This window comes from Populus nigra, chromosome 2 (assembly GCF_951802175.1).
Source record: "Populus nigra chromosome 2, ddPopNigr1.1, whole genome shotgun sequence".
Lineage (NCBI taxonomy): Eukaryota > Viridiplantae > Streptophyta > Magnoliopsida > Malpighiales > Salicaceae > Populus > Populus nigra.
The window spans coordinates 47,249,921-47,273,278 of record NC_084853.1 but is presented as its reverse complement, the minus strand read 5'-3'; the positions used below and the strand labels follow the sequence as shown (position 1 = coordinate 47,273,278).

General features: G+C 33.8%; 3 protein-coding genes across 6 annotated transcripts; 1 reads left to right on the top strand and 2 right to left on the bottom strand.

Moving 5' to 3' along the window:
- On the top strand, positions 1-4,313 carry LOC133682635 (THO complex subunit 5B). The gene is made up of 8 exons (XM_062106062.1): positions 1-277; positions 363-653; positions 742-1,078; positions 1,167-1,504; positions 1,610-1,869; positions 2,216-2,795; positions 2,887-3,015; positions 3,398-4,313. Exons 1-8 carry the CDS (start codon positions 77-79, stop codon positions 3,653-3,655), a joined length of 2,394 nt encoding a protein of 797 aa, XP_061962046.1. The 5' UTR covers positions 1-76; the 3' UTR covers positions 3,656-4,313.
- A 247-nt stretch (positions 4,314-4,560) lies between these two features.
- On the bottom strand, positions 4,561-8,249 carry LOC133682636 (ABSCISIC ACID-INSENSITIVE 5-like protein 5). 4 transcript variants are annotated; one of them, XM_062106066.1, is made up of 5 exons: positions 8,077-8,245; positions 6,613-7,670; positions 5,633-5,704; positions 5,471-5,500; positions 4,561-4,959 (listed from the first exon to the last, which is right to left on the bottom strand). In XM_062106066.1, exons 2-5 carry the CDS (start codon positions 7,657-7,659, stop codon positions 4,885-4,887), a joined length of 1,224 nt encoding a protein of 407 aa, XP_061962050.1. In that variant the 5' UTR covers positions 7,660-7,670; positions 8,077-8,245; the 3' UTR covers positions 4,561-4,884. The 4 variants fall into 4 exon arrangements, with proteins under 4 accessions (XP_061962050.1, XP_061962048.1, XP_061962049.1 ...); XM_062106064.1 differs by lacking the exon at positions 4,561-4,959 and having other exon boundaries at positions 4,989-5,500; positions 6,613-7,703; positions 8,077-8,249; XM_062106065.1 differs by lacking the exon at positions 4,561-4,959 and having other exon boundaries at positions 4,989-5,500; positions 8,084-8,246.
- A 12,833-nt stretch (positions 8,250-21,082) lies between these two features.
- On the bottom strand, positions 21,083-22,785 carry LOC133681681 (protein DCL, chloroplastic). The gene is made up of 3 exons (XM_062104791.1): positions 22,284-22,785; positions 22,077-22,191; positions 21,083-21,480 (listed from the first exon to the last, which is right to left on the bottom strand). Exons 1-3 carry the CDS (start codon positions 22,622-22,624, stop codon positions 21,307-21,309), a joined length of 630 nt encoding a protein of 209 aa, XP_061960775.1. The 5' UTR covers positions 22,625-22,785; the 3' UTR covers positions 21,083-21,306.
- Positions 22,786-23,358: the final 573 nt, after the last annotated feature.

Here is a 23,358-nt window from a genome sequence, read left to right as displayed (position 1 = left end):
CTCAGCAGCAGAGTTCAGTCGAGTGCGCTGGTTAAGTTGCAATCAGGGGAGCAAGGAAGCAGAAGAGGAAGAGAAGATGGAGGACGGCGAGATAGTGGAGGCAGTGGCAATGGAAGAAGACATGCAATTCTCTTCCTACGAATCACTCAAAGAAACCAAATCATCTGTAGAGGAAATCATTTCCCAACTCCTCTCTATGAAAAGAGAGTCCAAATCCAAATCTCAACTCCCCGAATTCATCGCTCAAATGTTCCTCAACTTCGTCAATCTCCGCCAGGTAAACCTAACAAATCAAAAGTGCAAAACCTTTCTCAATTTCTTTCAGTTGTTTACGGTTAGGGTTTTTGGGTTTTACTTTTTAGGTCAATAGGTCGATTTTGCTAGAGGAAGATAAAGTGAAAGCGGAGACGGAGAAAGCAAAAGCTCCGGTGGATTTTACGACTTTGCAGTTACATAATTTGATGTATGAGAAGAGCCATTATCTTAAAGCTATAAAAGCTTGTAAGGATTTTAGATCTAAATATCCTGATATTGAACTTGTAAATGAAGATGAGTTTTTTCGCGATGCTCCTCAGCATATTAAAGGGTCAAATTTGTCTACTGATACTTCGCATAATTTGATGCTGAAGAGACTAAATTACGAACTTCATCAGGTAATTAATTTAAATGAATTAATATTATGGGAAATGATTAGTGTTCGTAATTGAGGTTTTGAGATGGTGATATTTTTTTTTGGATTAGAGAAAAGAGCTGTGTAAGTTGCGTGAGAAACTGGAACAGAAGAAGAAAGGTTTGTTGGAGACTATTGCGAATAGGAAGAAGTTCTTGTTGAGTTTGCCGTCGCATCTTAAATCGCTTAAGAAAGCTTCATTGCCAGTACAGAATCAGTTAGGGGTTCTGCATACCAAGAAATTAAAGCAGCATAACTTGGCGGAGTTACTTCCGCCTCCACTTTATGTGATTTACTCGCAGTTGTTGGCGCAAAAGGAAGCATTTGGAGAATGTATTGATCTGGAGGTGGTGGGAAGTGTTAAAGATGCTCAATCATTTGCTCGTCAGCAAGCGAATAAGGACAGCAGTATGTGATTTGTAGAAACTTGTGTTTTTTTTGTGTGATTTTACATGGTTGGAGAGAATTATACAGTGATGTTTGTTGAATGGATCAGGTATATCTACCAATGTAGAGACTTCCAGGTTGGAGGACGATGCACCTGATGAGGAAGATGATGGTCAAAGAAGGAGAAAGAGGCCAAAGAGGGTTCAAAGCAAAGAGGGCGTTGATCAGGCGGGATCATATCAAGCTCACCCGCTCAAGGTTTTTCTCCATATATTTGACGATGAGGTTTCTGATCCAAAATCTGCAAAGCTCATTACTCTGAAGTTTGAATACTTGCTGAAGTTGAATGTTGTATGTGTTGGGGTTGAAGGGTCACTTGAAGGACCAGAAAATAACATCTTATGCAACTTATTTCCCAATGACACTGGAGCTGAGCTGCCTCAGCAGGTATTGATTTGTTCTCCTTATCTGCCACCACCCCCTCCCAGTTTTGTTGTTCCTTCTTTCATTTTCTTTTCCATATTATGATAATTGTTCTTGATGCCATTGCAGTCAGCAAAGCTCATTGTAGGTGACAACCTTGCATTTGATGAAAGGAGAACTTCACGTCCATATAAGTGGGTCCAGCATTTGGCAGGAATTGATTTCTTACCAGAGACAGCCCCGTTACTCGGCGACCTTGAAACTGCAAGCAGTGAAACTGCTAAAAACGAGATTGTTTTATCTGGATTGTCACTGTATCGCCAACAGAATCGGGTGCAGACAGTTGTGCAAAGAATTCGCTCTCGGAAAAGGGCTCAGCTGGCTCTTGTGTGAGTCACTGATCTGTCTGTTTGAAGTCTTGGATCATTAGGGGAAGACTAGACAAATGAGTTGGGGATGGGTACCAAAATGTGATCAAATCTCAGTATAAGCTTTCGTATCTTTGTTCATTCAGCTAGGACTACAATGGCATCTATTATGAGATAATGTAGTGACTCATATTGCGGATTGTTTTGTAGTGTTAATCTGTTTTACTTCTTATGACTTTTGATGTGTGCATATTGCCTCTTATTTTGTGTATTAGTTTTCATTCTGTGGCTCCCTTATTGTCTTCTTTGTCATTGTGATAAGGTGTGCTTTGAGTTGAAAAGTTGGAATTCTTTGATTGGCTTACAGGGAACAACTTGAATCGCTTATGAAGCTTGAATGGCCTCCTCTGAATTGTGAAAGTGTTCCATGGGTTTTGCATACACCTTTATGCAATTTACATGGCTGGTCGCCAGCAGGGCCTCCACCTAATCAAGCTTCAACTTTGGCTGTTACTGATACGAATATAGTTCAGGAACCAATAGATGTCAATATGGATGGAAGATTGGAGAGTGCTAGGGAAGATGGGGAGCTTCCATCTCTAATTGCAGCTGCTTCTGCTGTGAATGATGTTAAACTTACTCCAAAAGTATCTACTCTAGAGCATTCCAGGCAGCTGAGTTTAATGTCGAAGAGCATTATATCACCAATTAGTAAGGTGAAATCACAAAGTTTCAAGAAATATGATGAAGATTTTGATCTCTTGCTGGATACTGATAGTGATTTGGACGAGCTTTCACAAATTGAGCCAGAGGTAGAAACCGACGCTTGTATTAAATACTATGAAATGGCTGAAAAGTCATGGGTGGATTATGGGGTTAAAGAATATACTCTTGTCTTAATGAGGAAAAAGGATGACGGAGAGAAGAAAGTAAAGTTAGAAGCGAAGGTTAGCTTAAATTATTCCCTAGTATTGGTCCTTCATTAACCAGTTGTTGACATGTAATGTCAGTTTTCTTCTTTTTTTTTTTTTATGGCAGGTTAAAATCAGCATGGAGTATCCTCTTAGGCCTCCTCTCTTTGGCTTGAGTCTGTACAGTGCTGCAGAAAATCATGATGAGAATAATGGCTCTGAACGGTACAATGAACTTCGAGCCATGGAAGCTGAGGTGAGCAAACAATGTCTTATGGAATACCTAGCTTTTATTTAGGAGACACATTAATAAACTAAGACATCATAATTATAGTGCAGAATATTAGCACTAGTAGATTATTGTTGCAGACATTTAGTGGTTGTCAAACTTTGTGTAAATAACACCTTCACATAGTACTTCTACCCTACCAGTTATTTTGGGTATTTGAATGTTCTGCTTTGAAATCAATTTTCCATTAATGTTTGCCTACAGTTGCATCCTGGTGATTTCTCACCATAGTGTTAAGCCTCCTAATTATCATAATTTTCAGTGTTCATATTATGTTGTTTGTTTCAAATGTGGTGTTAGTTTCTTTGCTGAAACACTACAAATTTATGTTTCCTTTGGTGTTCTGCAGGTAAATCTTTATATATTAAAGCTGCTACCTTTGGATCAAGAAAATCATGTCTTAGCTCATCAAGTGCGCTATCTTGCAATGTTGTTTGACTATTTAATGGATGAGGCATCTCCAAGTGCAAAATGTACTTCTGTTGTCGATGTTGGCTTGTGTAAACCTGTTAGTGGTAGTCTTCTTGCTAGATCATTTAGAGGGAGGGATCGCAGGAAGATGATATCCTGGAAGGACATGGAATGCACCTCTGGCTACCCATACTAGCAATAGAATCTTGGGGCATGCAGGTGAACTTGTTACCACAAACTATTGCTGCTACCAATCAGCTGGGGGTAGGAATAAGCATTAGAGGGAGGTGATATTTACCTTGACTAGACTACATTGTTCTTGCAAAGGACCATTTTGGGTGCGCATTCTACTTAAATTGATGGATCTGCGAAATGCAACACATTAAAACTCTTTTGCAAGGGGCTATTGTATCATGTACTGCTTTGTGGATCTCGGGGCACCAAAATAGGAATTTCCCGGTGTAGCATGTGCTGACTGCATATAATTTCCCACTGAGGAGCTGAATGTTGTGATTTTTCCAGATTCTGAAGAGTCGAGGATTTCATGGCATAAACTTGATATGGACATGCAAATTTGTAGTGTTTGTGGAACTTCATTGCTGCATTAAAATTGTGCGAGATACAGTTCTGAACCAGGCCGGTTTTGCAGATGGATATGGCTGAGATTAGGAATGTTGTCGGGAATGGCATTGTAAGGCAGGAGGTTTATTTATCTATCATTTTATGCTCGTAACTCTGGTATCTCGTGAAAACATGTGATTAGCTGAAAAGCTATATTTATACCTTCCATGAGACTGGAATAGCCATACGAGGCATTGCTTTTTTATTTAAAAATATATTTAGAATTGTAATAAGGATTATTTTTTAAGTTGTTTTTCTTTGTTTGGAAAAACATTAAAAAAATATTTTTTGTAAAATTAAAAAAAAAACATTAAAATAATACTGTACTTTCTATAGGGACCTGACTCTAGTTCAGGTCAGCTTCCAATCCAAAAAAGAAATCTCGAAATGATTTATATTAATCTATCCAGCTCGTAGAGTACTTGCTGAAAATAAGTGAGGCTTATATATACTTCTTTTCCTATGAACGAGGCTTATACGTGAAAAAAATTGATCACTACGAAATGAAAAAAAGGAGGAGAAATACAACTCTTGAGGAAAACATGGATGAAATGGTTCCTAACACAATGAATTTGCTTCCTTTCCTTGCCAATCTAATTACCTATTCAAAGAAGTTCAGAGGATATGCAAACACAGATTGTAGATATTGGAGGGTTTAATCTAAGTCACAGTAAAACTCTGGATCTTCTCACTGTAAAACTCACGTCTTCTCCATTTACAGAAGAAAACACATTTCCATTAAATATGTACAGTCACCTACCATACATAATTTTCAACTGTATAATCACAGACGACCCTTTCAATTCACCATGGACCTGTCTGAGTTCGTCTCAAGCACCGTCTCTTACCCCCCTGCTGCAAAGTCATCATCTCCATGACCTATGATACCACCAAAAGGAGAAAAAATACCACAAAATAAGTAAAGATACTGTCCATGATTTGAAGGCACTATGATTGTAATGCCTTCAAGCAAACCATTAAAAAAGCAATATATAGAGTTATGCATGCATAGACGCACGCATAATCTAATTCCTTTTAGTGACATTAGGCTTGGACATCCATGATAAAGAAAACAGTGGAAAATACATGCAGACTATTCAAATCACCAAGCGGATAAGAAAACGATATAGATAGCAGCATTGACTGGCCATTAGACAGGTTATGAGCAAATAGGCATGATTATTCGTTATGTTTTGATGTTTTTCCTTTTAGCAACCTTGGCTTGGACATCCGTAATAAAGAACAAAGTGGGAAAATTCATGCAGACTATTCAAATCACCAAGCGGATAAGAAAATGATATAGCTAGCAGCATTGACTGGCCATTAGACATGTTATGAGCAAATAGGTAAGATTATTCGTTCTATTTTGAGTAGTAGATAGATTTGGCACCTGATTTTTCTGCATTTCCATCATTTCAGCCTGCAGCAACCAAACCACAATCAATGAGAGCTAAACACGGATTTTGAATTTGTAGTAGATACTGATACCACGAGTGTGTGGGTGTGATATGGCAGGCACACATAATTGTGAGTGCAATTAAAGCTAAAATACCTGTTTCTTCTGCAATTCTTCGTTTTCCGCTTTTAACTTTGCCACTTCTGCTTCCAATTCCATCGTATAAGCCTGGTAAAAATAGAAATGAGAAAAAACAGTATATACTGAGAACATGCTTAAAAGTAAGAATGAAACACTCTATTTTTTAACTATCTACTTGTACTCCCATGTAATGTTTTGATTCGAAATAAACCAAAGGGGTTGAACTTCTAACTAACGTTTGTTGAGTTTGGCCCAATACAAGTTCAATTTCATGTTGCGATCCTTAAACCATTTATACCTTGTAACAGATGGGATCCTTATAACTTCTCATGACCTTGACTTCTCAAAAACTCTCATCTTGACATTTCAGATCGCTATCACATTACCATTCTGCCCCATAATCTTTCATGATGTTCTGGTATGCAGCGTGGCCATAGATGATAAAAGTAGAAGGTTAATGGCTAGCAACATTCATGAACCACAAGAAGATGAAACTTGTGATGTTTTTTCTTTCTTCACTTTTGGTGACATAAAACATGTGACAAGAGGGAATATTTCAAAACAACTCATTTGTGTAAAAAACTAAATACAAAGGTTCATTCTTCTTTCTTCTCATTTGCACAGCAAGTTTGTTTATATGGACACTTATCAAGTGTCTAGTAACTTCAGTCAGTAAAACATGGCCAATGACCTATTATTGGCTTTCCTCTACTTCGGTGCAGTGTACAAGAACTCTTGTGCGGTTGTAAGAAAAAACAAAGGAAATAATCATGGTATTGGATACATAGAATACACAGAAGATTCGTACTTTCTCATATTCTTTTATCTTAAGATATTTAAATTGCTTCTAGATTAGGGAAGAGTTTCAATTCAAGCAAGAACAGATTTCAAACTAGTACACCGAAATTGAATCTGCAGCAAACTTACAAACTAAAATCAAGACCTATTCGTATAAACCAGTAGATTATAAGTACACTATCAAACAAGATAATCACCTGCTTGCGAGCACGAGACCTTGCAGCTGACTCTCTGTTCTTAATCATTCTCCTCTGCCTCCTCTCAACCACCTTCTCAACTGCGCCACCTGCTCTCCTTCCCCTTCCACTTCCACTAAATACATAAGGCACTGGAGATACTGAAGATGTGTCCCCATTACTCTTCCCAATTCCATCCGATGACAGCTGGTTCGCAGGTGACCCTGTAGCGACACCCAATCCAACCACTCCCATCCCTCCACCCTGCATCAAATTGCTATTGATCCCTTGATCTCCAATCCCCAGAATTCCACCTCTGATTCCAGGACTACTTTGTGGAGGCATCTGTGTCACATATCCCATATTAGGCTGCTTAGGAAATATTTGTTGCTGCTGCTGCTGCTGCACCTGTGCCTGATTTGATCTAAACCCGTTACCATTCAAAGGCAAATTCGAAGATTGCAACGAGATTTGATTGGTATTATTGTTATTCAATCCCACACCCCTATTCTGCTGAAACCCAATTGCTGAACTATTATTGGCTAACCGCGATAAATCACCAAAAAATCCACCATTAGTATTAACCTTTGCAGCCACTGGAATATCCTCCCTCACCACCCCAGCTCTCACCAAAAACTCCTCCAAAGTTATCTCTCCTAAGGTAGGCTGCCTCTGGGGCACATTATTAGCAACTCCAGCACTAGTCCCATTAATAGCATATTCCTTTGACATGTCTTTCCAGACCTCATCCACCGTCTTCAGGCTCAGTGTCCGCGGCAGCGTCAGCGAGCCCTGTCGCTGGAGACCAACACCATCTTGTACCCCAGCAGAGGTTGGTGTTGCCACGGTCTGCGTCTCTTCTGCACTCCATATACTCTTTAACAGCTCATCCATGTTCATTGACCCAAAATCCTTCCCTAATGATCCTCCCATGGTGTTTTGAAGTTCTTCAAGCGTTAAAGAATAGATCGATGACTGACTAGCCAACGGAAAATTCCCCGGTGGCCGGCCACCACCGGCATCTGACGGGTCATTTGTGAAGCTCTTGAAATTGAAATTAGTCCCCATTTTCAATATATCTGGATAAAACAGGGTCAAAACAGCTAAAAAATCTGACAAGTAAAACCAAAAAAAAGTTAAAAACCCTAGCCTTATTGCATTTCCAATCCCGTGATGATACTTATCAACCAAATCCCACATAAAAAAAGTAAAAAAGTCTCCAACTTTTTATTTTTCAAAACAAAAAAAAGCACGAACCTACGAACCTGAGAACACATTCAATAAGAGGAGTAGCAAAGGGAAAAAAAGAAAAAGTCTAAAGCATGCAAACCATAAAGCTGGTGCATCAAGAACAAAGATCAAGAAGAAGCTTAGAGCCAGCAGAAATCAATCCAAGATGGTTAATTAAGACGATAAATACACTACTAGAGAACATACAGAGTCGTAAGCAATGAGAGAGTAGAGAGTAAAGGAAGAACAGCTAACCATATACTTTGATTTTGTGTTTGTATTATTGGTTAAGTCTCTTTGTTTTTGCTGGCTTCTTTCTTTCTCTGTCTGCGTTTCCAAGTATGTCTTTGGTTTCCTTCTTCCTCGATTATTTAGGGCTTCTGGATGCGCCAAGTGTCGACTGTCTTTTCACCTTTTTCTATTTTTTTAGTAGATTTAAGACAGTGGAATGGAAGAGTTTAATATGTTTTCTTACAAGCAATCCCCACACTGTAATATCGTGGTTGAAACTGTTGCTAGAGTGAAAAACATTATTTTTATTTTTATTCTTCTTAATCATAGTTTTAAAATATAAACAAATTACTAGTGTGTGTGTGTGTGTGTGTGTGGGGATAGGTTAGTTCACATCTGATAAGAAATTTTGACGAGTTAAACGAGTTTTCGAGTAAAAATTAATATAATTTTCAATTTAATTATTGAATTAGATTTGAATTTTATGAATATATTCTACAAGCTCCGTTTTAAAACATGTTCAAAAGATGCTGGAGGTTGATATTTAAAAAATAGAACTCACTCTTCAAACATTTTGAAAAAATTTAAATTTTTTTAATTTTTTTTTTGTTTTAAATTAATATTTTTTGTAATTTCAAATTATTTTGATGTGTTGATATTAAAAATAATTTTTTAAAATAAAAATATATTATTTTAATGTATTTCCGAGTAAAATTTACTTTGAAAAGCAACCACAACCACACTTCTGAACATATACGTGTATGTGGGTGTCTAAGTAAGTTTATTTACCTCAATTTTCAAACCACTTTTTCATAGTCAAAATTAATTTCTTCAATGTTTCAACTTGTGCAGATCATTTATAGCCAATTTCTTATCTTTGATTTCTTCTTTAATTGAACCTGTAATCATAATGAAATTGCCTGTAAGCTTCTTACTGTTTCTATTCGAGCTGAATGTAAAAAAGAGTTAAAAAGCTGGACAAAACCAGAATTTAATATAATAATTGGGTTAGAAAAAAGAATTAACAATTGTAATGTGAAAGAGAATTCAAAAGCTGGACAAAACCAGAATTTAATATAATAACAGGGTTAGAAAAACAATTAACAATTGTTTAGTGGGGCAGCTGTCTATAGAGACGTGGATCAATCATGAATGGGTAGGCGCCGGTGATGTGACGTCCGTCCAATAGGAGAACGCAAGCTGGGTTCACGAGAGCCGTCCACGCAGAGACATAGATGCTGTTAGATGGTGCTGATAAAAGTGATTTTATAGTGCTCTTTGCCCGTGGGGTCAGAGGGGGTATTTTCGTCAAGAAAGTTGATGTTTATCCCTTTCGTGCACGTGAAATCTATGTGCCGACATCAGTTACGTCCTCTGTTTTTCCGAGTTTCGCAGGGAATCACAGCCACTCCTTGGGGCGACTTTTCCTTTGTCAAAACTGCCCTTGTTCATTTAATTTTTGTTGTGGATGGACTTTTTTTTCCGGCTAATTATAACATATTTAATTTAATTTAATTAAACGAGTTTAGCAAAACCGTTTCTAATAATTTTTAAAAAATAAAAAAATATTATTATCATGTAATAAAAAAATATTATTATCATGTATTTTGACACGAAAAGTTATTAGAAAAGCAACCGATACTACATTACCAAACATACTCTATTTAAGTAAAGGAAAAGAAGATAATCGGGTTGGGAATTTATTTTAAAGATTGATTTATTTTCATATTTTTAATTAAATATATTTTCATGGTTTTTATATTTTTTATTATCTTTATATCTGTTTTTTTATCATGAAATACCTATAAATTTATTTGTCAATCCATATTTTTGTAACCATTTTGGTACCGTGATTGCTTTTCATTTTCATCTATTCACGTCAATCATGCGTGATCAATCCTCGTAAAATCACGCATCCTCATGATCTTGTCGCGTTATAAATGGACCGAGCAAGTTTGAAAGTTTTGACTATAAATGACTTTCCGAGATCTACGGTAATTATTTTATTTTAAAATATATTAAAATAATATTTTTTTTATTTTTAAAAATTATTTTTATATAAATACATCAAAAATATTCAAAAACATTAGAAAAAATTAATTTTAAAAAAATCAATATTTTTAAAAATTCTAGTTGAAATGCTATTTAAAACATACACTTAACGAAGAATTACCAAGATTTTATTTGTTTGTTTGTTTGTTTTGATCGATCATGAGGAAATATATCTCTCACCTTGTTAATTAAAAAAACTATATTCTCTACAAGAATTTCCTAATCCTAATATTTTATTTTTAATAAAAGGTGTTTGAAAATCTCAACACAACATCATCTTGTCGATAATAAAAGAGTAGATAAGTTGTGTTTAATTGATTAAAAATAAAAATAAAAATATTTAATTAACTAAATTAGTAATAGAAGAGTTTTTTTTTTTCCCAAATAAATCGATGAAAACACAAGATATTCACGAACAATGAGTTTAGCCAAGACAACTTCTGAAAATGGGGAGAAGGGGAAAACAAAGAGAGGACCTAATTAAGAAGAATTGCTGGGAATTAAGTAACTTTGGATCAAGAATCATGCCGGCCATTCATGGAAACCAACCATGTCAAATATTATTCGTAAATTTCACAATAAGAAATATCGAGATTCCGAGTCACGGTTTGAATGTTGAGGTGACATCATTTCATTTTTTTTGTTTAACTTAATTTTTTATTTGAATATTGTAAAGAAGTTTCTTTTTTTTTTGGAGGTTGGAGCCTCGACACACCCTCACCACCTTAGGGTTTTTATATATACCTTGAATTTAATTGTATTCTTTTTTAGTTTTCATTTGCGAAGCTGAAAGTTTGAATTTTATATATTTATACCTCCATACACTATTATAATTATTCTTAAAAAGATTTCAAACGGTAACTCTAACATAATTACAGTTAAGAGCTTATTTGGCAGTGTAGTTGCGGGTACTTTTTAAATAACCTTTTGTGTCAAAATGCATGCCAATGATTTTTTTTATTTTTTAAAAATTATTTTTGACATCAGCACATCAAAACGATCCAAAATGTACAAATCATATTAAATTTTAGCAAAAAAAATTAAATTTTTTGGGAATGCGGGTTAAACCGCATTTCCAAACATACCCTAAATAAAAGCATAATTATAATTTTTTTAGTTGTTATTTTAGTTGTCTTTTCTTGAATCTAAACCTGTATTTTTAGTTTATTTACTAGGTTATTTATATAATTTATTGGGGATAGATCTCCATTTAATTATGATAAGCTCATACCTTACTATTTAGAATCACTTATTTTTTTATCCAAAGTAACTTTTTAAGATTTTAGCTTAAGTTTATTTTAAGAAATATTTATATTTTAACTCATAAAATATATTTGAAAGAAAAATTTTATAAAATTATAATTTTTGTATAAAATTGTCGATTGAAATAAAAAATTAAAGTTTGACTATATAACATTTTATAATATCAATATTTAAGTAAGTATTATGCCCTAAATAAAAGCATGATATGATATGAACATAATGTTCTTTGTCGAAAAGCATAAGATAAACATATATACACGTCTTTATATATATATATATATATATATATAAGTGGGAAGAATGACTAGTTGGGGGAACAGAAAGGATAACCATCAGTAACCCAGAAAAAAAAAAGTTTGAAAACATTTATTCTTATACTCCATGCCTATTTTTCTCCAAGATATTTTGGAATTATCGTTGTTAAATAATATTAGGAATTATACCCTTTCCTCTTTAGGAAGGGGTGCTATGATTTTTTATTCGTCCACACAAAGGACAAACTTTGTCATTAACAGTGTCTTTGTTTTTTTTATTTAAAAAATATTTTAAATAATTTTTATAATTTTAAATTGTATAAAACTAAGTTTTTAAATAAAATATACTTTAAAATACAATCATTACTATAATTGAAAATTCTATCTCAGAGAAGTAAGTAGACACTTTCCTCTTCAGGCACTGCCGTGGCTTGCCACATGCTTAGAATTTTTGGGGATGTGGCAATTGGGTTTGGAGAATTAGCTCTTCGATTAATAAATAACAGACCATTAGTTGGGGAGGGAGATGTAAGCATTTTGAAACCATGGAGAAACCATGGCCGGAAAAATAAAAAAGGATAGATCTTGCGGAGGCCATCAAAACTCGGAGGATATTCGCACCTACTCCCTACCTGCACGAAGAGGATAAGGATAAGGGTGGAGTGGACGAAAAGTCAAAGGGCCTTGTTTTTCTTTGCCAGTGCTGTCGTAATAGACCATTTTGTCAAGGCATGACTTTGTTGTTCTCGAGGAAAAAAAAAGATTTTGGTTACTCGATTATTATATAGTTTAAATATAAATTTGATATCATAATAGTTTTCATGATTAAAATTTTAAAAAATATGATTTTTAGTTTTCGTCATAATCAAGATTTTAGAACAAAATTTCTAGTGGAACAATGTAAAAATACATCATAACATTGTTAATTAATTAGATATTTTTAAAATTACAAGTAAATCAAAACATAATTTTAACTAAAATCATCCTTAATTAACATAATTTTAACCGCATTATGTTAATTAATCGGATATGAGATGATACCTTAAGAAGCTAAATTGGGGACTTATAAAAATTATTACATGAAAGACAAAAGGTTCCTCTCAATGAATTGTAATTCAAGGGATATATATTAGTGTTTTTATTTTCTCCAAGAGATATTCTTTTCTAAAACTCTAATTTATAAATAAATAAATAAATGAAAATGTTCCACGCTAATTTGAAACGAAACGAATTCTCTCAAGTCAAAAAGCCTCATTGCCCGTAAAATCACGTTGTTCCTCATGAAGATCGCATCGGTTGACAAGACCATGGAGAGTACAAGGAAATTCAACTTATCCACTTCACTTGGACAAACACAAAGGCACAGAAGAGAAGTAAAATGTCGGTGCATCACATTGAAGAAGTTTGTGTTTTAAAAATATTTTATTTTTTAAATTGATTTTTTATATATTTTTTATTATTTTGATATAATAATATCAAGAATAATTTTTTTTTTAAAAAAATATTATTTCAATATATTTATAAATAAAACATATTTTAAAAAATAAATAATAACATGCTATTAAAAAAACAATGGGTATAGTCTCATTTCATACACCAGCCCACATCAAATTCTTGTTGATTTTTTTTTTTAATTTACGTGGGGTGTCCGGGCCAGCTTGCGCGTACCATGACTATTCCCCACGGCCCACTGGACATCCTGCAAGCTCAGGGGCAGGTTAGGCACTGCGGGGTGACAGACGTGCACATAGAGGGTCAAACCCGGGATAGGGACGGAACAAGTCACACGATTAACCACAGCAGCTAGACCCTCAAATGCAATTCTTGTTGATTTTTACTTTCATTATAGCCAGCCATTTAACAAGTTGGAAAAGGTGACTTTTCAAACTGGTGCTATCATATCATTTTGTTACTGTGTTCAGATTATGATTATTGTATTTAGATAAAAAAATTATCAATTTTTTTGAATTATCACTTTAGTTTAGTCTCTCCTAATCTAAACATGTCTTATTAGTTTATTTATTAAGTTATTTATATAATTTACTGGGACAGATCAATTATAATAGATTCATATTTAACTACTTAGAATCACTTATTTTTTTAATAAAAAATAATTTTTTAAGATTTTAACTGAAATTTATTTTTGAGTCTGTAAGTTAAGAAAATATTTATATTTTAACTTATAAAATATACTAAAAATAAAATTTTTATAAAATTATAGTTTTTATATGAAATAATGAGATAGAAAATTAAAGTTTGACTATATAACATTTTATAATATCAATATTTAGTAAATATTATATTTTTAAAACATGACATAATCAAACTGTTTATGACTTCAAATTATTAATTTGCTATTTTTTATTAAAAAAATTACTGTACTAATTATATATGAAAAAAATACCAGAACCAACGGTCATCTTGCAAAAGACAAAGCCCATCGTCTCCATTTTGGAGTAAAAAAACCACTACAAATGATTCTGGTACGAACCATAACGAACAACGATCACAGGGAGAGAGAGGGTGCATGTGGAACACTTGTTTCGACAGTATTCATTACATTCGTATAAGATGGTCGGAGCACTCTGAGATTGGAAGCAAAGCAAGCCTGCCATCTGTTCTCTAGCTTCGTTGTACGATCCAGCATGCACCAAAAATAGACCTCGCAACTGCCGAATCCACACACACACGCACAATGATATTTCGGGCAAGTCACACCCGTCATCTTTAGGTTAAGGTAACCTAATTACTGGCTACTTAAAATAATTAAAAAATATAATATAGTTGAGTTCAGTAACTTTTTGCTAGGTTTTGTAATTTCATGATACACCCATGGTTCACGCAATTAATTTTACCATCTGATTAATTGAGCTCGATGCCTTTGAGTGTTTTCCTTTGAATCTTTAATGGTCTTCACTGAAGATGTTTTTTTAAAAAATCAATTAACCAATTAAACTATATATATAAAAAAAACAATAACTAAAAACATAATAACTAGACTAATTTAAAAACCATAAAATTCACTCTCAACCAATTCGGTTTTGGTTTCAGAAATAAAAACCTTATAAAATGAACTATAGACTCGATGTAAACCTACACAAACTTTTTTTTAAAAAGGGTATCAATAGAAAACTAACCTAAGTTTCATAACCCTAAAACATTTCCTTCCTTTTCTATTGAAACAACCATCAACCTCTCCATTGAAAGCAGTCAACACTCTCTCCTCTATCATCTCTTTGTCCAATCCATCTCACTCGATTCATCCCCCTCAGCTTCTCTTTCTCGTTCCTTCTTTTTATTAAAGGCTTATTATAATTTTTAGAATCTAATATAATCCATCACCATTCTCTTTTATTTTCTTCTAATTTAACTGCAATATTTTTTTATTAATTAGTAGCATGGGTCTTTAAGTTTTTTTTTTTGGAAGTTCAATGTTTCTTTCCTCACATGATGACAATTTTTTCTTGAAAGTTTAAGGTATACTACTGAGTATTAGGGGTGTTCAAAAAAATCGATAAACCGCTAAACTATAAAAACCAAAAAGAAAAAAATTGAAAACACCAAGCCAGGAGAAAACATCAACTAAACCGATTTAGAAACCATAAAACTCACTCAAGTTTGGTTTGATTTTGGTTTCATAAACTAAAACCATATAAACTAGGCCGAACCTAATGTAAACCCATTCCAACTTAAAAAACAAATAGGGGGTATAAATAGAAAGCCAACATGTAAATAAATATCATACTCAATAGGACAAGTAACATGTGAAGTCATCTAGGTGTACGTCAAAAATTTTCTTTTGTGATTGACCATAAACAAAAAAAAATAGTTTTAGAACCTAAGCGTAAACTAAAAGGGGATGACAAGGGAGAGGAAAATTTATAGAATATTAAGGTAGCTAGTTATAATTACGATTGAGTGTAGGAAAGCTCTAACAAAAATGATTATACTTGATGAGTTGTCTTTTAACTTTGTTGATAATTAAGGATTTAAATCATTTTATTGGATAATACAACCTAGATTTGATGTTCCTTTTTGCTTGATGATATGGAGAGATTGTTTTGAAAATTTATATAAACGAGAAGGTATAAAGAAATTTCTTAAGGGTTAACAAGAATGTTTAACAACCAATACTTAGATATTAACTCACAATATTAATTCCATGTGTTTGACTTCCTATTGGATTAATAATGGTTGGAACTTGAATAAACAAGTTCTAATTTTTTATCAAGTTTTTAATCGTAAGATGAGACAATTGGCTAAACGATTGAGAGTTGTTCGTTGGAATGAGAATTTGATAAGATTTTAACAGTAATAGTAGATAATACAAGTTCAAATAATTTAACTGTTAAATATTTAAAGATAGTAAAAAATGGTTGGACAATTAATATATTATCAAATGATTTCACGCATGTTAGATATTGGGCGCATATTGTTAATTTTATTGTATATGTGAGATTAAAAGATATTAATGATTTAGTAGCTAAGATTAGAAATGCAATAAGGTTTGCTAGATCTTCTCCTTCTAGGCAACTTATATTTAATTAATGTGCGGAGAGGTTGAAGATTGAAAGTAAAAAATTAGTGCGGTTTAATATTCAAACTAGATGGAACTTAACATATATGATGTTAGAATCTACCGAGGAACTTGAGATGGTTTTTATAAGGTCAGAAGAAATCAATCCTAGGTATTTAAGTTACTTCAAGGTTGATTCAAAAGGAAAACAAAAAATCTTAGATCCTTTTAATTTAGAAGATTGAGAAAATGTTAGATCATTTGTTATGTTCTTGAAACTATTTTACATGGTTACATTAAAAATTTATGGCTCGTTGTATATGAAATTTATGTTTCTTTCATAAATTGATTTTTATGCATATATATAACTCAATTTTATAAAAGTAAAGATGTTTTTTAGGTGAAATAGCCAATAATATGATGACAATATATATATACCAGGGGGATTAAGATAATTAAAACTTTTTATTGCGTGTTACTATTGTGTCAGATCCACGTTTCAAATTAAAATATGTAAGATTTTATTTTAGGCGATCAAATGATGCTGAAAATGATGAAAATCTTACAAAGAAGATTAAAAATACTTTGCTAAGGTTGTATGAGTATTATATTAAGGTTGAGGATGTTGAGGTTGTGAATGATGTTGAAACTAATAGAAATGATTAGGATATTAATGTTGATTTAAAGGTGGTAAATAATATATCAGATTACTTGACTTCTGAATTCAAAACATATTTAGAGAAGAAAGGTGGTGTGGAGAGGAAAAAACATGGTTGAGATGTATTTGGGTGATGGTTGTAAGGACCCTAAAGATTATAAATTAGATATTTTAAGTTAATGGAGACGTAATGCTATAACATACAAGATTCTTTTTAAGATAGCAGAACATATATTAGCTATCGTTGTATATCTACTGTTGTTTTTAAAACAACTTTCGATATTGACAATCGTATATTAGAACTATATCGAAGCTCTTTATCTCCATCAACAATGCAAACACATATTTATTGTTAAAATTGGTTGCGTTTAGCACCAATCCCAATCAAAATGAGAGCCTTCATGAATTATATAGAAAATTCTGATATCTCATGTAATTTCTTTTACAAATTTACAATTGGTTATTTTGTATTATTGTTTCTTTATATATGTTTAATTTATAATTTTATAGAATTCAATGAAAGTTTGAAAATCTCTATTGATTGTAAATAATATTGGACCTATTGATGATGCTAGTGAAATGCTAGAATAAAATTGTTGAGGGTAATTGACTTATGTTACCTTGTTAATTCCCTTTTAATTTTGAATTGTTAATTATTTTAGTGGCTGAAATCTAGTTTGTTGCTAATTTGCTAGTGTTTTTTTATAATATTAAGCTTGTGGGATCTTTTGGCTTGCTGGATTTTGTAAATACTAATGTTGTTGGATTTTACGAATGCTGGTGTTGCTAGATTTTGTACATCCTATATAATATGGATGTTTTGGTTAAATTTATGCTAATTTGAATTTAAAAAGGCATATTTGCTTGAAGTTTGAAATATACAACATGTAATTTGTTATTTATAATGTGAACACTAAACACCTCTGCATCAAAAAGTTTAGACTTTAGATAAATAGCATGACCATGAACTAAATATGGTAAATGAATTTGCTCCAACTTTCAATTTATTAATGACAGGTGGGTTATCTCTTGAGAAAATAAACTTGTAATTTTAACTTAAATAGCACTCAATAAGAAATTGTTAAAGTCCAATTCAATATAGGCCCATTAAAAAAAAACCCATTCAAGAGAGGTTAAGTTATCAATTTTAATCCAAAAAACCGACCTTGACTGAATTGGTTCGGTTTGAACCGATTCTCAATTTGGTTCATGTTATTTTCTAAGAAAATTCCATCTCCCAGTTCGGTTGGAAATTTAGATCCAAACTGGATCGTGGACACTCATAATCTTCATTAAGTTAACATGTTATTGAAAGAGATTATGTCAACACATAGTTTATTTGAAACATGTTAAAGAAATGTTTATATATAAGATAGACAAGGCAAGACTTGTGAAGAATTTGCAGGCCTAGTTCTATACGAGGTCAGCTTACTATAACCTATCAAGATTAGAGTCCGTTTGGTAATGAGTTCGGAAAGCTCTTCCGACAAAAATTGATTTTTTTTTTACTTTAAATTAATATGTTTTTGATGTTTTCAAATCATTTTGATGTGCTGATTTTAAAAATAATTTTTAAAAAATAAAAAAACATTATTGACATATTTTTCTGAGTGAAAAACACTTTAAAAAGCAACCACAACCACATTTCCAAACACGCTCTAGAGAGAGCTTCAAAACTTAAAATGTTATTTTTGGTGTTTTAATTTTTTTATTTAATTTTGTGTTTTTTTATTTGACTTTGAATTCTTATAATGAAAATGGTTTTTTTCATATTTTATTTTTTTTATTATAACATTGAATTTAAAGAATTTTCAAGATACATTAGAGTTTATTGGAGTTTTTTTCTATTATACGTTACAATTGTAGCTTTAAAACTTGAAAACTCTAATTTTTATTTATAATATAGGATTGAATCATGTTTCCAATTCATGGACGAGAGTTCTCATGTAAATTTGATAAAAATATCAACTCCTGGATAAGTATAGATTCGGAGGCAATCATTATCATTATATCACTCTCGTATCTACTCTTAGTGGGTAGGGTCAATCAAATTGGAGTAGACGTGTCTGACGATACAGGAAAACTATCACAGAATCCAGATAAATGGCGCCGGTGAGCATCGACCAACCAAAACATCTTAGACAGCTGTTGCAATGTCGATTAACGTGGCAAAATATTGTTCCTCCGAAATGTTAACGTCAGGATGGTGTTTGATTGGTTTCATGCCAGATAAAGGAGGGAATGTATTGATTCGCTCGTCAGCTCCAAGTGAAGCTATCATTAATGGTGAAAACTGAACTAGAAGCTTTGCTGTACAACTCCATGGAGTATAGGCAGGTCTAACTCCCGATAAAGATCCTCATTGTCGAGTTGAAATGTTCCAAGTAGCGAAATAAATTTTCTAGGCCCATCGGAAATGATAGTAATGGATGAAAAGTCTTCATGATTCCACATTGCAATTCTTCCTCGAGAATCAAGAGTGGACCTTGCCTAAAGCTTGGATCCTGGGTAAACCCACGAATGGACAAGTCATCCCATACCATGATCTTTTTAAAAAACTTCTAGAATATTGTTTAGGTTAAAAAAAGAGAAAAGAGAAGCAAAGTTCTATAAAATAAAACCCGAACCAGGCAAGGTTCTGGGAGTCGCCGAGTTGACTCACTAAAGGTTTTTATCATAGTTATTAAACCCGGACCGACCCGGTGGGTAGACCTGGAACCCGGTCGACCCAGTGGCTGAACTGGTTCGAGTTTGTTAAAAGACCGGCTAATACAACAACCTGACAAAACCCGACCGACCCGGCAGGGCTACCCATGACCCGACCGACCCGGACAAGACCCAATGTTTATGTTTTTTTTTTCAAATGTGGTTTCTGTGTAGACTTGGGAAGAAGAAGGTTTTAGCCAAAAGACCAGGAGATGACTGAGAGAAGGATGAGGGAAGTTGTGGCCAAGCATATCTGTAGTCTCAAGGACGCCATTAATACTTCTCCCCATCTTACCACAAACCTTAAAATCTCATATACAAGAGCTAATCTTGTGCTAGTGAAAGATAATGAACCCTAAAAGTGCAGCGATGATGAAGAACATAACAAATAGGTAAACCCATATCAAGAAAGTGTTTCGATAGCTCGCACCAGTAAAACCGGCTAAAGAAACGACCATGATTGAGATCCCACTTACTATCAACAGCCACTGTAAGAATTTCAAATAATCTGTGTTGTTGGCTCTACTGCTTAGCCATATACCACCTCCTAGGATGGGTATTGAGTACCCCTATAAAGTGATTGCTAGTTCTTATGGTTGATCTTTATCTGTTTCTCTCTCCCTCTCTGCAACAAGCGCTTCAGATCTCTCTCTGCTCTGTCTCTTTTTCTTTCTTTACTGTTAATTTTTGGGATGACCAATTACAACTTACAAGTGAAGGAGAGCATTGATAGTAACAAAGGTAAAGGTATAATGTGTGCAGGTGTGATATTTTGCTTTATTTGAAAGGATGGCTCATAAATAATTAAATATACTGCATTCGTACGGCTTGACCCGGGTTAACCCGGGTTGATCCATAAAACCCGGAACCTGGTTTCTTGACCGGGTCAATTTCCGAGTTGGGTTTCATAACTGTGGTTTTTATAACTACTATCATATACTACTAGCAAATTCTTCCTCAAGAATCGAAGAATGGTACAGACCACTAGGAAACTAACCATCAAGTGATGGCAAATAATACTAATGGTGCCAAAAAGAATCTATGGACCTGGAAAGTTTGAAGCTATGAAATTTTGCGAGTTTTGGAGCTGGAGAGGAGCTGCCCAACAGCAGTTGTTATGCAGGAAATACAATGACACCAGTCTCCCATTTCCATAAATGCACAATATTAATATTTGAAAAGAGCACAGAATAAAAAAGAGGTCTCCATTAGCCTGTATGCATGACATTTGTCTCATTAAAATCCCGAGAATTGCCAAATTCAAGGCCAACTTTTGTTGAAACTAAAGTGAAATATGAACACAAGGGTATTGAACATGAATCCATCCAAGTTAACAAGACACATCATATGGCCAAGTGCTCGTGAACATGACATCAACTATCGTGCACGGACTACCGAGTCCAATTTAAACATCATTTGAGAGCGAGAAAGTTGGACTTGGCTCTTCTTGTCTCTTCCATTTGGGATCCTTAGAGGAAGCTGTTCCCCAGTGTGCAACTTACCATGAATTTTACAATACACCAGCAATTTTAAAAACGGGAGATGTTGATGTGAACAAAAATATAGCAGATTGCAGTTGAGTTGTACTCCAATTTTTTAGATTTATACTACTGGAAACTTAACTGAGCATTTCAATTTAAACATCAAGGGTTTCAATCCTTGCTTCTACTTGCTACATATGTTGCTTCAAGACGTACAAAGACATTCTAGACGATAAGAAAAAACAAAGAAAGAAAGAAAGGGAGGGAGGAAAAAACCCTCAGCATACAATTATACAGGTAGTCAACAAGTTGAGGAGGCTACCTTCAACTCCTTCTCCGCCGTCGGAAATGTCTGAGAATGAAACTGTCTGCATATAGTGGATAGTTCTTCTTGATCAAGCCCTTTATGCATTTCCAATAAGAAAAGTCAACCAATTGGCCATCTTTTCGAACTATGAACAAACATCGCGATTCTACAAAATCAGGATGATACCCAACCTGTCAGCACAAACAAGAAACCCACATGATTAGCCATAGCCAGGAAACACATATCAATCACAATTCCCAACCCCAATAAAGGCAACCAACTCACTATCTGAAGTTTGCAAGGTTATGAATGCAGACAATCAAGTTTTATATTTAGAACAAATTAGAATCCGTCTTAAAAACTGCTCAGCAGTATTCCACAAGTAGATAAAGCCAGTCGAGTCTAAACAAGACTTCTTTAACACCAAAACTTTAAGAGCCACTCTCTCAGCAGCATTCTTCTGCCGCACTCATGAATTTGCCTTCACTGTCAAAAAGAGATCACTCCCAGCTCTTCAAAGAAACAGCTATTCATGTTTTCCGCAACACTTAACCAATGAATTTTTACCAGAATCAAACTTCGCAGATAGTTTGGTTACTAGCAAACAATACATAATCTACTTAAGTCCCATTTTCCATGTATGAAACACACACAATTACACTAACAATATGCATGATTCTCAATTCAATCGATAACCAATAATGGGAAATCAACAATACATTCGTATAATAATGATAATTAAAAAAAAAGCTAAGCCAAATTGATAATAAAGAGTGAAAGAGATTACTGTAATATAATCGATTCCACATCCAATCTTGCTATCACAATCTGGATGATATGCAAGCAATCTATCCACAATAGTTCTTTCATGATCTGGACTCAATCTATCTCCACTTTCATATCTGCCACAACAAAACCCCATTAAAAAAATTCACATAAAATTTTAGTTACTGAAAAATTAACCTTTTGTTTTTTTTAATAAAAAAATACCTACTTTCCAGAATGAAGAATCATTCTAACAAACCCAACAAGAGGGACAGTATCCTCCAAAATCCGGTCCTCCCAATCCACAAATCCTTCCTCCTTTTCCTCTTCACTGTCCTCTACTTCTTCAGAAATTCCAACCAAGTCCTTCTCTGACGGTACAATCGGTTTTCTCAGCAAATCTGAACCGTCTGATCCTGTCTTAATTGCGAACAAACGTGGACTAGCGAAAGCAGTTCGATTAAACGGAAAAGATAACACCACTGCCGGAGAGGAAAACAAAGAGATAGGGTTTGAGAGAGCGGGTAGGGATAGCGATGGTTGTGGTTTAGATAACGAAGCCATGGCCATGGCTATGCCCTAGCTTCCTTTTGCTGTTAATCACTTGCAAGTGATGTAATTTGCTGTTAGAGAAGAAGAAGAAGAAGAAGAAGAAATTGGAGAGTGTAAACGGTCACGTTATCATCACTCAACTCTTCCAGTGAAGTTGCTCTGTGCATGTTGAAACCTACCTTACCAGATTGCTTCTCAAGCCAATTCCCTCTTTGGGCTTAGTAACTGGGCCTCCTCAGTTATTGATGGGCTCAGACTTAACTTTCTAATTTCCATTCCATTACTTGTTTCTTTTATTAATTTACAGTGTTTTTATTCAATAGAAGTTTTCTCGTTTTACCCTACACTTACAATTTTTATGCAAAATAGCCCCAAATCCTTATTAATCTTATCAGGTTTATTACACCGTTGCTGTCTGATTTCCCGGAAAATGAGTTTGCCTCCTCGTAAACGTAATCAAACCTTTGAATGATTGAATGGACTTCTTGTTGGAAATCTCCACTTGACTTGCGACTCAATCCAAGATTCAAGATTCAAGATTCATGCACCTTTATACTCGTTATATATTGTTTGGTGTTGTAGTATAAAATAGTTTCAAAAAATATTTTTTTTGTTTTTTAAAAATATATTAAATTAATTTTTTTTATCTCAATATATTAAAATTATTAAAAACTAAAAAAACTTATTAATTTAGTATTTTTTAAATACATGAAAAAATAAAAACTACATCATTCCCGAACAAACACTCAGTT